The sequence below is a fragment of the Girardinichthys multiradiatus genome, chromosome 23, assembly GCF_021462225.1.
Source record: "Girardinichthys multiradiatus isolate DD_20200921_A chromosome 23, DD_fGirMul_XY1, whole genome shotgun sequence".
In the NCBI taxonomy this organism is placed as follows: Eukaryota; Metazoa; Chordata; class Actinopteri; order Cyprinodontiformes; family Goodeidae; genus Girardinichthys; species Girardinichthys multiradiatus.
Genome location: NC_061815.1, coordinates 37,100,001 through 37,114,190, shown reverse-complemented (window position 1 = coordinate 37,114,190; position 14,190 = coordinate 37,100,001). Strand labels below are relative to the sequence as shown.

Sequence of the window (14,190 nt, the reverse complement as noted above, 5' to 3'; positions counted from 1 at the left end):
CAATATATTAAAAACGTGCAGGGATAAGCAAAGAAAAGGGCTGACCCTGCGATATTCACAGCAAGCTAACTGCTCCAAACAGAGAGAAATGAACATCAGAGTGTTTTGTGTTTTATTGAGACAAATTTCTCCTGCCTGCACTAGCAATTAATGGCCTCCCTTTTAAAATGTGGAAAATGGTACAATTTGAGGCCTTCCTTTTTTTTCTAAATAGGATAATAGCCTCTTTGCCTTGTTTTATGCAGTAATGGACTTTAAATGCAGAATGTGTGACTGGGTGTTTTAGAGACGGAGAAAGGTTATTGTACCTATTCAGTAAAATGTTGCATCTCTTCTTTCAGGCACTGATGACAGTTTGTGAAAAGGTTATGAGGTAAATCACAAAGTTGTGATCTTGTTTATGCAAGAGCAACTCTGAAAAACATTCAGAATGAGAGTGGGAGTATTTTCCTCAAATCCACGCTGCATCAGGGTAGTTTTTACAGGCAATATGGCTCACCACCCAGGGTAGCATATCATCAGGGTTGACTTGAGTTCTCAACTAAGCATATAAAAGCGTACTTCTTAGACTTCTTACTTCTTCCATATCTTCACTAGTAATGTTGTAAACTGGCCCAAATATTTTTATAAAGCCAACATTTTTATTTTAAAGTTGCGGTAAATTTTAAGGTTGTAGGAAGGGGCGTCCCTATCATTAGTGTCAACACACTGTTAGGATGCTATTTATCAGTGGACGATTTGGGCTGAGCAATTTTAAGTTGTAATTCTTAACACAGTTTTTATTTTATTTTTAGTTTTGTATAAATTCTGTTTTTTTTTGTCTACACTTTGTAATTACATTTATTTGTTTTATTATTTATTTATCATTGTATACTTACTGGCAATTATGAATTATTATTTATATATTATATTTCTGACCTAAATATTTTCTCTGGCTGCTGACTAGTTACAGCATGTAATAAAAATTATCCGTTTATGTATTTATTTTTGCATGAAGTTGCCAGTGTGTTAAAGGCTGAGTTTGCAGATTGAGGGTTTGGCCCAGAGGGAAGGGGGTTGAGAGTATATAAGGAACTCGTCCAGGGTACCATTCATACTAAAACCATCACTGAGTAGAAGTTCCCTATCTCAATTAACACAATCAATAATAAACAGCCCTACTCCTCTAGGAAAACATGCCATCATGCTTGACTCCCAAACATGTTGACAAAAGAAAATATTTAAAGCTTATTACCATACACAGGCACCAAAACAAGGAAGACTATCCCGGAGTGGGCTGCAGTGTCTCTTGAGTTAAGCATAACTCATTAAACTGAGGCCCCTATTAATCTGCAGCTAAAAAGACAGAGCTTCAATAATAGTAGTTTTTCAAAAGCAACAAGCTTTTCAAAGTATTTTTTATTTACCAAGTCATGTTGTAGATTAATTAATAAAGCTTAATGGGATTAAAATATTCAGAGAAGCTTTTATAAGTGCAACAGTTGCTACATTGCCCACTGTTTGTATGTAGTAGATGGGCGCTGCAGGGGCAGGAGCACACATTTTGCTGGTTAGCATCAGATTTCTTGACTGAAAGGTGGCAGAGAGTCATGTGAGGTGGCCGACCACACAAGAGTGTGTTTGATCCAGCGACCAGGTCAGCCCTGATGTTAACAGAGTTATTAGGCGACCCATTAGGGAGAGTCAGGGAGCCGGCTAAACCCCCCACCGATTCCATCATTACTGCCGTTGTTGCAGGGTCATTACCACCCTGCTGCTGGAGCTTTGTAGCGGAGATTGAGAATCTGCTGGTGTCTTCACCACACCTGCTCAGTGGGGGGAGTTAGTGTGTGGGGGGGGAGTTGTGGGAACACTGATAAAGGAAAACGGCAGTCAGCGTGAGTAAATCTACTGAAGGATTTGATCATATCCCTTGGTATGAAGGGGAGGATGATTGTGCAGCCATCACTTAAAGTAAGGCTTTAAGTGATGGCTGACCTTTAGAGCAGTAACACAGTGCGCTCAGGCAAAACACAGTGTTAAAGGAAAATCTACAAGAACAAAACACAAGAATAAAGTAGAAAAGAAAAAAAAAAGATTTTTAGAGACGCATCGATCTGACTTTTCAGACAGTTTTCATTGACGTTTGACCTGGTGATTCAAATTAAAGCCATTGCAATTTTATTTCCTAAGGATCATAACACATAAAAGCAAAAATATATATATAAATGAGCAACAGACTCCTTGATAGTTAGCAGTATTTAAGTTTACAGCAAATAAATTGCAAGATTATTCAAATTTATTTATTATTATATTTATTTGTTACAGATGTTTATCTAATTTTAAATTAACTAAAAAAAGTGTTTTTAGGCCAAATATAGAAGGATTTTTATTAGTTTTTATGAATAAAATAAACAGGAAGAAATATATATATATTTTTAACATTTGACCTATTGATAACTGACAAAAGCTGATCAGGGGGAAAGTAGCCTATTCCCATCTATAGCTGATTGATTGAGGCATATCCTAAGATTTTAGAAGGATCGTACTTCTTTAAATTAAAGTTACCTCTTATTACAAGAAACAGAAAGATTTGCTTCAACGATTTCATAACATTCAGGTTTATATTAACAAGATTCAGAATTGGCGTATAGTGAGATATGTACCTTAGTTTGCAGCTTTATTTGCTGTCAAGTCAAACAACCTCCTTCCTATCCCTCTTATTTGTGCTGAGGAGCTCAGAAATCACCATCACAAAGTGGCACAAGGCCTTTGTCCATCAGCAATAGATGTGAGCAATGGAGGAAACATTTTGGAGGAGCGGGTGTGTAAAGTTTGCCAACATCAATCTTGTTTCAAATTGAACCGCAAAGTTACAGCTGAATGGATTGGCTTTCAAATGCAGGAGGCCATGGCTACACGGGATTCAATCCCAGAGTGAATCTGATTTGATCCTGTGAGCCATACAAAGGCACAACCCACTGATTGATAAAGCGAAGTGAGGGAAGATGAGTGAAAGGAGTAAAAAGAGACCCAACTCAATGTGGGAGGGTGGAGCAGAGGAGGGGATGGTGCACGGAAAAAAAGAGGAAAATAGAAGAGTGAAAGAAAGAAAAAAACTGGAAAAGCAATGTGTGAATGGAGAATAACTTATAGCAAGACCAGGTAGTTCTACAGGGCCCATTTAATGCCTTACACACAAATTGTAGAGATGTGAAAAAGCGTGGGACTGATAGACAGAAAATGGAGATGTCTGTCTACGATAACAGATTTTTTTTTTTTTTTTGGTATCTGTGTGTGGGTGGTAACAATTTTATGATCACAAAGCACACAGTCGCACCGGAGGTATGTCTAACCTTGACATCCGCCGCTGAGGTGTGTCTTCAACTAAATTTAAAGCTTGACAAATACTTCAGCTCGCAAGGAAAGAGGCCTTTTTTGTTACCACAGAGAAATTAAATGAAGCATGCAGAAATAGGGCTGATGTTACAAATAAATGTCTATTTCTCTAAAAGAAGCCAAGTAAATTTAGGGTAAAAAAATAAACACAAAATAGCTGTACTTTAGACAGCGAAATATGGCATTTTCCTCATTTCTGGGAAGATTTATTTTCTGTAAAAATTCAGAATATCACTCTTATGTGAAAAGAAAATTATGCAACTAAATACTGCCTATGTATTCAATCGCTCATCAACTCAAATATTTTCAGCTATTTCATCAGATTATCTGATCAACTTAAATGTATATGAATAATTAAAATGCAGGATATTTCTCAAAATATTTATATGCTGTGTCTGAAATCAAAGACTAGTCTTAACTATTAGTTCTTCATACCACAAATTTTATGGAGCACTAAGATGAGTAAATCTGTTGCTTAAAGACCTTAAGGAGAAGTCCCATGTGCAGTTCATACATGTCATGTACAAACATGTGGAAGAAGTGAGGATGCTTCTCTTCAGCAGGGTCATTGAAGATGATGCGAAGATTGATGGAGTTAAATACAGCGAAAAAAACATAGTAGAGACTGCAGAAGCCCTGACAATGGAAACGAAGATGTTTAGATCTAAACATATTCATGTGTTAAAATGGCCCAGGACTAAATTTAATTTAGAATGTGTGGCAAGGATAGGAATACTTTTGCAAGGGATGGACTGGTCTATCCAAACTTTATGTTGATTTTTTGGGAGATGAGATCCTAAAGCTCATTAAAGTTGTGAGGAGATCATGATGATGGAAACACAAGAGAGGAGTGAGGAGAATGTGTGATAATCACAATCATACCATCATAACAGTATTGAAGAATAAAAAAGCAAACATTTTTTTCTGATGTTGTGCAGGCTTTATTTAAATCAACACAGTTGGATGTATAAAAGAGGCATTGTGTGTCTAAAAATTTCAATGTCTTATTTTTTAGAAGCGCTTCTGTGTACCCTGTACACTCAAAAACACGGATCCATGTACAAACACTTTAAGAAGCTTAAAAACAAACCGGACTGTTTAGCATTTATTTAGGAAGCGTACTAGTCTGGAAAATGTCCGAATGAGCCACGGGAGGTAACACTTTGGAAAATACACATGAATGTGTTGGCGCTGTTAACAGTCACTCCTTTAAGCTGTTGTTCTGCCAGCTTTTACCGCATTACCCCACTAAATTACCATCATGATTATACCAAGAACATTTAGCATGGGCTTCAACAGAAAATGCTCAAGTTATTGATAGCTAGAGAGCTTCATCCATCACACTAAAATCATTGATTTCTGTTTGTCAGCCCGCTCGACTCGGCCACCCAAATTTTCTAAAGTAACATTAGCAGCGTATTTCCACGGCCTTAAAGTCCCAAATATGGCCACAGAAAAAAAAAATTTCAAATTCTGTGGCACTCCTACAAGACAAAAGCTAAGCCTGAAATCCCTCTTGGTTATCATTTCTTTTCTTGGTAAAACTCATTAAACAGCAAGACCTATAAAAGCAGCAGGGGAGATGACAGTCTTGCATTCTCAGTTGTTTTAGAGGCTTCTGAGCGCAATAAGCGTCTGAAAATTGGGAGCTGTTAAAGCGATTCTTTTTTTTTTTTATTAGTTTCTGTCACTGCCAAAGTGTTGCTTTTCAACAATGCCAGTAACAAGCATGAATCCCAAGGAGGGTGGAGAAAACAGAAGCCTTTTTGCTGCATTTTCTGAGGGCAGCTCTGTAGGGAAGGCATTTACACCTGCTTGCCTCATCTTTCACAATACACTAGGCCCCCAAAGTGTGCTTTACTTATAAATACCCACATCGTGTGGCAAAGATGGAACCATAAAAAGCCAAGGAATAGCTAACAAGCCATGTATGGGTATGTGTGTGTATATTTTCTTTTAAAAAAGGACAAATATGGCACATGAATAGAGCTGGTTTACACCTGTGACTTAAAGTTGAATCAGCACAAAGGATTCATAAATGTGTCGTTATAATAAAACTCCAAAAACCTCAGAAGTTAATATTGAACTGCTAAATGCCACAACAAATATTAACCTTTACCAGTTTCAATTCTTCAGAGTTAGAGAAGGACTCCACATAAACTGTTCTGATTACCACCTAGGACGTTTGTTGACAAAACTACCCATAATTCCATGTATTTGACTACTCAGCATGAATCATGAAACACACAAGAGGAAAACAAATGAACTACTCCCTCATTTTAGGTAAATTCATCCTAGCAGATCTTCAGAGCAGCACCATCTACATCAAAGCCCCTCTCGCTGACTTTCAACTCCACGACTCCACTGACGGGGTGATGGGGGTTGGGTGTTCAAACATTAAACAGCATTTTTCATTCATGAGAAAATCATGTTCTGTTTCAACAATAGAGGGAAAAGAGCTGATTCAGTCAAGTTGCTGCAGGGGTAATTGATAGGGATCCAGCGGAGATAACTCCTGGGGGAGATGCTGGATCATGAATTCCTACTATGCCAGCGGGAACATGGACGATCTATTGACTTTTTTTTCCACAAACCCCAGTGGGAAAGAAAGTGAAGTTAATAAAGACTATTACATGGAAGCTGAACTACAGCCATGTGTTGCAGAACTACAAATATTGGCCTGGCTTTTGTATTCAGAATCTATATGAAAATTAATCTCTGATGTGAAGTAAATACCTAAAAGATCACCTGAGTAAATACAAAATGGAGTTTCAAGTAAATAATTCAGTTATTAAGGGCTATCTAATCGAACTTGGTCCTGTGATACTTGTCTCTTTAACTATCTGTCAATAACCAGTTTTTAGAAAGCTGAATTTAATTTCACCAGCCACACCATAGCCTGATTCCAGCCAGAATCAACCCATAAAATCAATACATCAAAACCTGACTCACAACATGAATGCTTAAAGATTCCCAAGAAGCAACATATCACAACCCAATTAAAAACAGATGAGAAACTAATTTGTTTACATTTATCAGTCTGTAAAGGGCAGTAAAGCTATATACTGTATGATGGGCCTTTCAGAATATACATGGCAACTGCTGTGCTGAGCTCTATAACCCATTTATGTGTGTTGCATAAACCACACAACAGTATTATTGTGTTGCACTGAGCCAGGTGCAAGTGAAGCCAAGAGCCCAACTCTGCCTGGAGGTGTGTCCACCTCAGTGGAGCTTGAGTTGTGCTCCAGTCAAAGTTGAAATTTGTTGAACTTTAACCACTGTGCGTTTTTCCATCTATCTATAGATCTCTCTCTACAAACAGATGTATTTCTCCCTCTCTCTGTGGGTTTGTGTGAAACATGAGTGTGAAATGAAAGACCACCAAGCCCTTTCCCTGCCACTTCATTAAGCTTTGCAGCAACTGTTCTTTCCAAGCCACATCCTCTTTCCATCTGTATCACTCTGGAAAATCACCTTGCGGCAGCCCAGGGAAAATTGCTGTTCATTTCACAGTACAAAAAAACAAGAAATGAGTCTAATTTGTGGACCTGGAGGCTGTGAAAGAGGCAGAGCAAGACACTTCTGGCAGGCTGACTGGTGTCCAAACAAACACTGGGTATAAGGAAAACCTTGCAGGATTCTGTATAGTTATGTCCACACATGCTGACAGAGCTCAGATTTGACTCTTCTGCGCTTGACAGGGCTGACTTTTCCCCTCCCACTGCTGCTAGAATTAGAGGGGTGTACATACTGTCAAAGCAGTGAAAAACAATCAAATTGTCATTGGGGGATACATCAAGTGCTCTCAAACACCCTCTTCCACTAAAAGAACAAACAAAAAATAACTGCGCTGCAACTGTTATCCATAAGCAAGTTGGGTTCCTTAGTGTGTATCTGAGAAACAAACTGGCTGCGACAAGTAAACTCCCAGAGCTTCCTTCAAAGCCTCACATCCACCCTGATACAAGATTGGCCTACTGGGCTGGAAAAGGCAAGAAGCAAACCAAGCATAGCTGCCACGTGCAAAAGTTCAAGTTTGTGCTCAAAACAGAAGAAAAACACAGATCTGTAACAGCTCAATGAATACAAAGATCAATTGCAATGTGAAGCTCAGTGAATTATGCTTTATTTAAAGGAAAGTGACTCTAAATGTCATGTCTGACACAAACAAAAACATTTAAACTCAGAGCATGCAGTCAAGATTTTAGGAATAAACGCTTTGATTTAGGATAATTAACATCTGAGGGAAAAAAATGTGTTGCCATAAGATCAAAGTATACCTTAGCAACCATCGCCTTAGAGGCCAAACGAAGCATGTGTGAGAAGATTAATTAAGGGTGCGGTGGAGAGAGATGACACCTCTTACCTTTACTCTGAGAGGAGAAGTAGAGGGAGAGCTGAGCAAATAGGTCAGGGTTTTCAAACTTCTCTTCTTTGACTTTGATCCAGAAGCAATTCTCTGCCATTTCCTGAGGCACTATCTGCAATGACACAAGGATTCTATTATCGCCACAATCAGAAACCGTCATTCCATCAAGCCGCCACTCAAACTTCTTCTAGCCGGAAGATAGGGTTCGTGAGTCTTTTCTTGTGTGTGGATACATGCGTGACCTTGGGTGGCATACTGAGCATCTGAGTTGCAAACGGGACTGCCAAAAAAAAAAAAAGAACAAAAGGCAAGGTTTGAAATTGGGAATTATTTGACTATGGTGACGATAACGATTTCAGCTGTGGTGGGGTGAGCAGTAACATGAAAGCTTCTTGTCCCTGCCACTCTCTGTGCACTTTTCCATCAGAGACTTGGATGAGAGAAAAATCTCTACAAGTAACCAAGCTACACTGAGACAATAGCAGGTCACCGGTAGGACTTTCCGACTTTTCCACTTCCATTCCCACTGTGCTTATCAGCCAAGAAGCAACAGGACTGTAAAAGGAGAAGGTTTAACCCTCCTAAGGTTATAAACAGTTTTGTTGTGTTTTCTGAATTTTATTTATACATAACTTTGCTTGTGTTGATGGATAGAGCAATCTATATGCTTTCAGCATTGTTTTCTACCATCTACTTAAAATTAAAAACTAAATGAATACACTATCACTGTAGTTCTCCAGAGGTGTCCACTATCTAAAGATACTTTTTTGTGAACGGCGCTGATTGGCTCAGCAACCAATAAAACAAGCAAAGAAGAGGAAGAGGAACTACGGGTTCAAGAAGAAGAGGAGGCTGGACTAACGCTTGATCACCTCGCAACCAAGAACTTCAACGAGTGACTTAAGAATAGGAACCCCAGATGCTTCCTTGGTTGCAGTAGTCAAATAGAATCAAGGGTGGCATGTCTGTTTATAAAAACTTTCTCACCACAAAATGGTAAATGGCCTGCACTTGTAAAGCACTTTATCAAATCAGAGGACCTAAACACGCTTTCCAATACAATCAGTCATCCACCCAATTATACACACGTTCACACACTGACAGTGGTACGCTACTGCCCTAGGGCAGATTGAAAGAAGTGAGGCTGCCATACAATCAGCGCCACAGAGTCCTCTGACCACCATCAGTATGCAAGGCAGGTAAAGTGTTTTGCCAAGGACACAACGACTGAGACTGACAGAGTGGGAGTTCGAACCAACAACCCACCCTATCACCATCGCCCCGAAGAAAAAGCCGTGTCAGTAACTCCCCATAACTATTCTCCTCACTTGGAAAGACACCAATTACACCTCTGCCTTTAGCCAAAAAAGAAGTTATGGACGAGGGCGAAAACACTGCACCACCTGATGAACTGGTGCCTTCAAAGAGCTGTAATGTATTCACTGGTAAGTACCCATATAGAATTTCATAGGTTGTTTAAATGATGTTAAGTTTTAGAGTGTAGAAAGTGTGTCAGAGTGTGGGAATGGTTAATAACAGTGACGAAAAGGTTGATAAAGAGTATGGGGAGGGTTTAAAAAGTTTTAAAACATAAATAATACAATAAGGTCACTACTTCGCAGATTTACGTGTATCGCATGAGGTTCTGTAACGAAAACCCCTGCGATAGATGGTGGACTACTGTATAGAATGTAAAAAATTGTTTTGCAAACTTCAAAACTTTGCACTAAAAGTTGAATTGGAATACATGTTGCAGAGAATTCTAGCATGACAAAAATCAATTGAAAATGTAATTCTTTTTGGGTTTCAGTGTCTTTCTCATTTTAATTACAATCTCCATTCACACGGCAACAGTAAAGACGTGAAAATTGTATAACCCCCCCCCCACGCCACTACTTGGCAGCATGCTCTCTGAAACTAAATCATCATGAGAACTGAGCACTTTGTTGGAGAGCCGTTGTTGTATTCGAAAAAGTCAGCAGCACACATGTAAGTACTCTGCAGTCCGCCCTAGTCAATGTTGATATCTTCGCCTTCTGTGGATTTTAATTTGGTTGGCAGCCATTATGTTGTGCAAGTGCACGTTCATTTCTATTGATTTCAGAATCAGTTTTCAAGCTATTACACCACCAGTTTTCAAATAGTGCCATTGTTAGAGAAAACATGCCGATGTCGTGTAAACGAACAGTAGAAACGCAACTAAACTTTTCAATTTTCACCAGAAAACGTCATGTAAACAGGGCCTAAAAGAGCATCAACTGTGTTCAAGGGACCCAGGTAAAGCACATTTTTGATGCATGACCAAAAATGTATTTGATTCAATATTGCCTGAATTTTTCAAATGTTTCTGAAGAAAAGACTTTACATACATTTAGGGGGTTAAATTTCTGAAAATGGTTGTATATTTGTAATGTCTGGTGAGAACTGAAGTTACCCCTGGCTTGTTACATTTAGTACTACCTAATAATGTATGTAACACTATTCCTCTTCTACTATACGTTCTGTTGAAAGCCCCTGAAGTATCTCTATTGTGGCTTTTTATTGCAGGCTCAGCTTAGCATTTCACTTATTGCAAAACCACCACCATCATCCTCAATCCAGAGTAATTATGTAAAGAAAGAGATGTAAAAACAGCACTTATGCAATGCAGACAGAGTTACAGCTGGTACTCGACAATTGTCCTCAAGGCGGTGTAGTAATGGTGATAAATGCGACCATGTTAGGGAGTTCACTGGCTGCGTTAATGGAGGTTTTTGAAACTTACTATACAGGCTTGTTTTCAGTGAAGCACAGATAAAGAGAATCTGAATTATTTTTTTCCCACTACGGTTACTGCACGCTATCCAGGAACAGTGATCAAAGGGAGCAGCTGAAACTTCATTGCATCCATCCAACCTGCTGATTCTTGCAGGGTCGTGGGGTGGTGGTGCCTATTTCCAGCAGTCACTGGGGAGACGGGCAGGGGACATCCCGGACAACGCAGAAAAACACAACAAAAAACCAAGCACACACACATACATACCTCTGGGCAATTTAAAGAGAGCATTAAGAGTCATGTTTATACACTCAAGGAGGAAGCCTGAGTACCCGGAGAAATCCCACACATGCAAGGGGAGAACAAGCAAACTATGCACAAAGTGTTGGATTCAAACCTGGAACCCCGTTGCTAGAAGACAAAGTGCTAACCACTGCCTCATTGCACAGCTAACACTTAAAAAAAATGAAATAGACAGGGACTCACACCCAAAGTACCTTAATTATCCTAACCCACCACCACTGCCTAATTATTAAAGCTTTAAGTCTAAATTAATGTAAAAATCCTGAGAAAAGGCTCTCTGTGTGATCTCAGATTGGACCGAGAGTGAAGTTTGAACATTCTCCACATGACTGAGACTTTTCTTTGGGCACTCCCGAATAGGGTGCATTTTAGGTTAATTGGTAATTCTAAACTGGTTTAAACTCACTAAAGGAGTCAGTTTGTGTGTGGGAGAGTGAGTTTGGCTCTTTTTCTTAAGAGCTTCCCAGTAGGCCTTTGATAGACTTGCAACCTGTCCAGGGTGTGCTCCGCCTCTCACCAGATTATACCAGGAAAGCCTCCAATCCCCTGTGACCCTGAAGGGGATGAAGTAGGTGTGGAAAATAAATGAATATTATTGCTGTGACTACTGCAGCTCCCACAGCCGCTTTTACTGCTGCTACTGCAACCAATAATAATACCTGTCCTATTTAGGTAAATTTGACTCTACTTGAGCAGAAACAAACAATATGTACTAAAAATCTAAATATCTCACTAAAGAGTCCTGATACCACATTTTAACAATGGCTTCAAAATAGTGGCTTTGTTCAACATCGTATCATGTCATATTGCAGAATAAGGGAAGGCCAGAAAACCAGAAAATCTTAAAGTATTTAACATAAATAAATTAGAACCAGCCTTCAATTGGTTTTCAAAATAGGTAAGTCATTTAACCCACTTTTCTAACACTAAAAGACCATGTTGAGGCATGCCCTCTAGAACAGGGAGCATATTCATATACAGATGATGACATGGGGTTTGTTAAGGCTTCATTTTGAACATTGTCACTATGAATGACTGTAGAAAGGGGATTATTTTCTTGATTGACATTTTTAACAGGAATGTCTGTGGATGTCCACAAATTAAATAAATTCTTGCTTTCTCTACACATTCCTTTAGTATGATGATTGGCTTTAGCTGTGACTTTGTTTTATCTGTGTCTGAGCTAAATGAAGGAGAGAACACTTGACTGCAGCTGCGGTCTGGGAAGTTAAAAGTGACGTTGTAGGGTCAGAGGACATCTTATTGTGGGGAAATGAACTGCAGGAAAGTACCTTGAGGCAATCTTTGCCCCAGGAGTACATTCAGCAGAGTTCTCAGCTGCCTTGTAGTCTCTTTTTTAATGCTTTTCTATGTTATTCGATTTTGTACAAGAAAATGTGTAGAATAATTGTAAGCTTTGAAACCCTACAAAAATAGAGAAGAAACAGCTGGAAAAATTAATGATACAAAACGTTTTGATAAAGATTTCAGGGTTTAGGTTTTATGAATTCACATAGTGTAAAATGTGCATCCCAAATCTTTTTTTAATGTAGGCAATACTGACCAAAAAAAAAACCTAGAGAGCTAAAGATACAATGTCAGATTTTAGATTTTTGTTAATAAAGGTGTTTACTTCCACTTCCTTTCCATTATGAAAACTTTTGCGTTGGTCTATCACATAAAATCCTAAGAAGCACTGACGGTTCCAAATGAGACATGACAAAATATGAACATGTTAATGGGGTATGAATACTTTTGCTTTGGACTTTACATGGGCATTGCAGTTTTTAACCGCCCGACTCCAAATGTGTCTTTAATCCGGAAGATTAACAAGCGTTTAAAAATATGCTTTGCAGTTTCTTTTGGTTATGTTTGGCCTTTAATATTTGACATTGGCCTTTTTCTGTCTTGTAATTTTGTTAATATTTTGCTGTTGAACTCTTGGTCCATTAAGTGGCTGTGAGATTTTCCTGCAGAGCCTGAGCAGAATAAAGATAGCCTCTGTGTGTTTAAGGGAAGGCATTTATTACAACTTGAGCTAATGAGCCAATGTCGAGCTTAAATATGAGCCTGTCTCGTGGCGCTTTGTGCAGCAGCGGTTATTTTCTTCATCCCAGTGTGTTCATGCTTCCTTTGTAAAGTCATTTTCACATGCTCATAAATATCTATAATCAAGATTTTAATATTATGCTAAAATCTGATATTATAAATAGTAATAGACTAATATTATTTAGCTGAAATGGAAGCTAGAGCATAATTTCATTTTGTTACAGAGGCCTACTTAATCTTAATGTTCTGTGAGATTTACTAACACACCAAAAAGAACATAAATGCAGGAAATAACTCCTTAAAAGCGATTGGCAATTAAAAGCTGACATTTCCTTATGTAAGCCTGTGTTAGACATGTCCCATGTGCCTGTGTTGTAGTATTGCTTTAGGCTAATAATGCACAGCCACTGCAACCTGCACTTAAACAGAAAATGGTAGTGTAAATTGAAGTGTAGTGAGTAGTTGTTTGTTACAATGAAGCAAAAATATATAGGGTGCCAACCACATTTATTGGCACATTTATTAAGCCCTAGTGAAGATGGAATAAAAAGCCTTAAAATAATAAATACATATTTTTTGCAAAAGCATAATGTTAGTGATTTGTTGTTTTTTTTTTTTAGAAAAATCCAACTAAGTACATTTATTATGATTATTTAGAAGAAGAAAGAATGTGTTAAAAATTATTCTTTTTTTAACAAAATCAACAGTGCCACCCCTCCTGTTAATACTTCATGTAATCCAGTTTTTTGCTAACAGGACAGCATCCCTCTAGATCCCAAGCTGTGGTTGAAGTACCACCGGTGGTCCTTGGGCTGCCTTTAGTGGTAAAGTGTTTACCATTATAGGTAGGAATGTTGGATTTATACATCAGAGTTGGCGTGGAACCTCATACCTTTCTGGCTTCTAGGTACCTTTCTGAATATTTTTAAAATTTCAACAATTAAACTACATCCTTCAACAATCCAACATCAGGAAAAATCAAAGTCCTGTCGTATAAGGGCAATGACGTCATACTTGTTACAAAACGTTTATGGCCTGCTCTAGATCAACCAGAGTCCTGGGTCTTCTCTTATGCTCCCTTCGTTTGTGCTCACCCTACAGGTTTTCCTTAGGATAAAGATTTAGTGACTCAGATTGCCATGAGAAATGTTGATTTCTAGTGTGCTGAACCATTTCTGATATGTTTTCAATCATAATCCTGAAAAATACCATGATGATCCATTTTCAGTTTTCTGGCACAGGCCAAAATATTTCTATTTAAAATCTCCTGTTACTCTAAATATTTATATTTATTTATTTGATAGCCTGCACTACTTCAGAGTTTCTTTGGCCT

General features: G+C 38.4%; 1 protein-coding gene across 5 annotated transcripts in view; it reads right to left on the bottom strand.

Moving 5' to 3' along the window:
• diaph2 (diaphanous-related formin 2) overlaps positions 1-14,190 on the bottom strand; it is a 555,642-nt gene that overhangs the window by 344,543 nt on the left and 196,909 nt on the right. For all 5 annotated transcript variants that reach the window (XM_047353019.1, XM_047353022.1, XM_047353021.1 and 2 more), the window contains one exon: positions 7,748-7,862. In XM_047353019.1, coding sequence (XP_047208975.1) covers positions 7,748-7,862 — 115 coding nt within the window. The remainder of the gene's footprint in view (positions 1-7,747; positions 7,863-14,190) is intronic.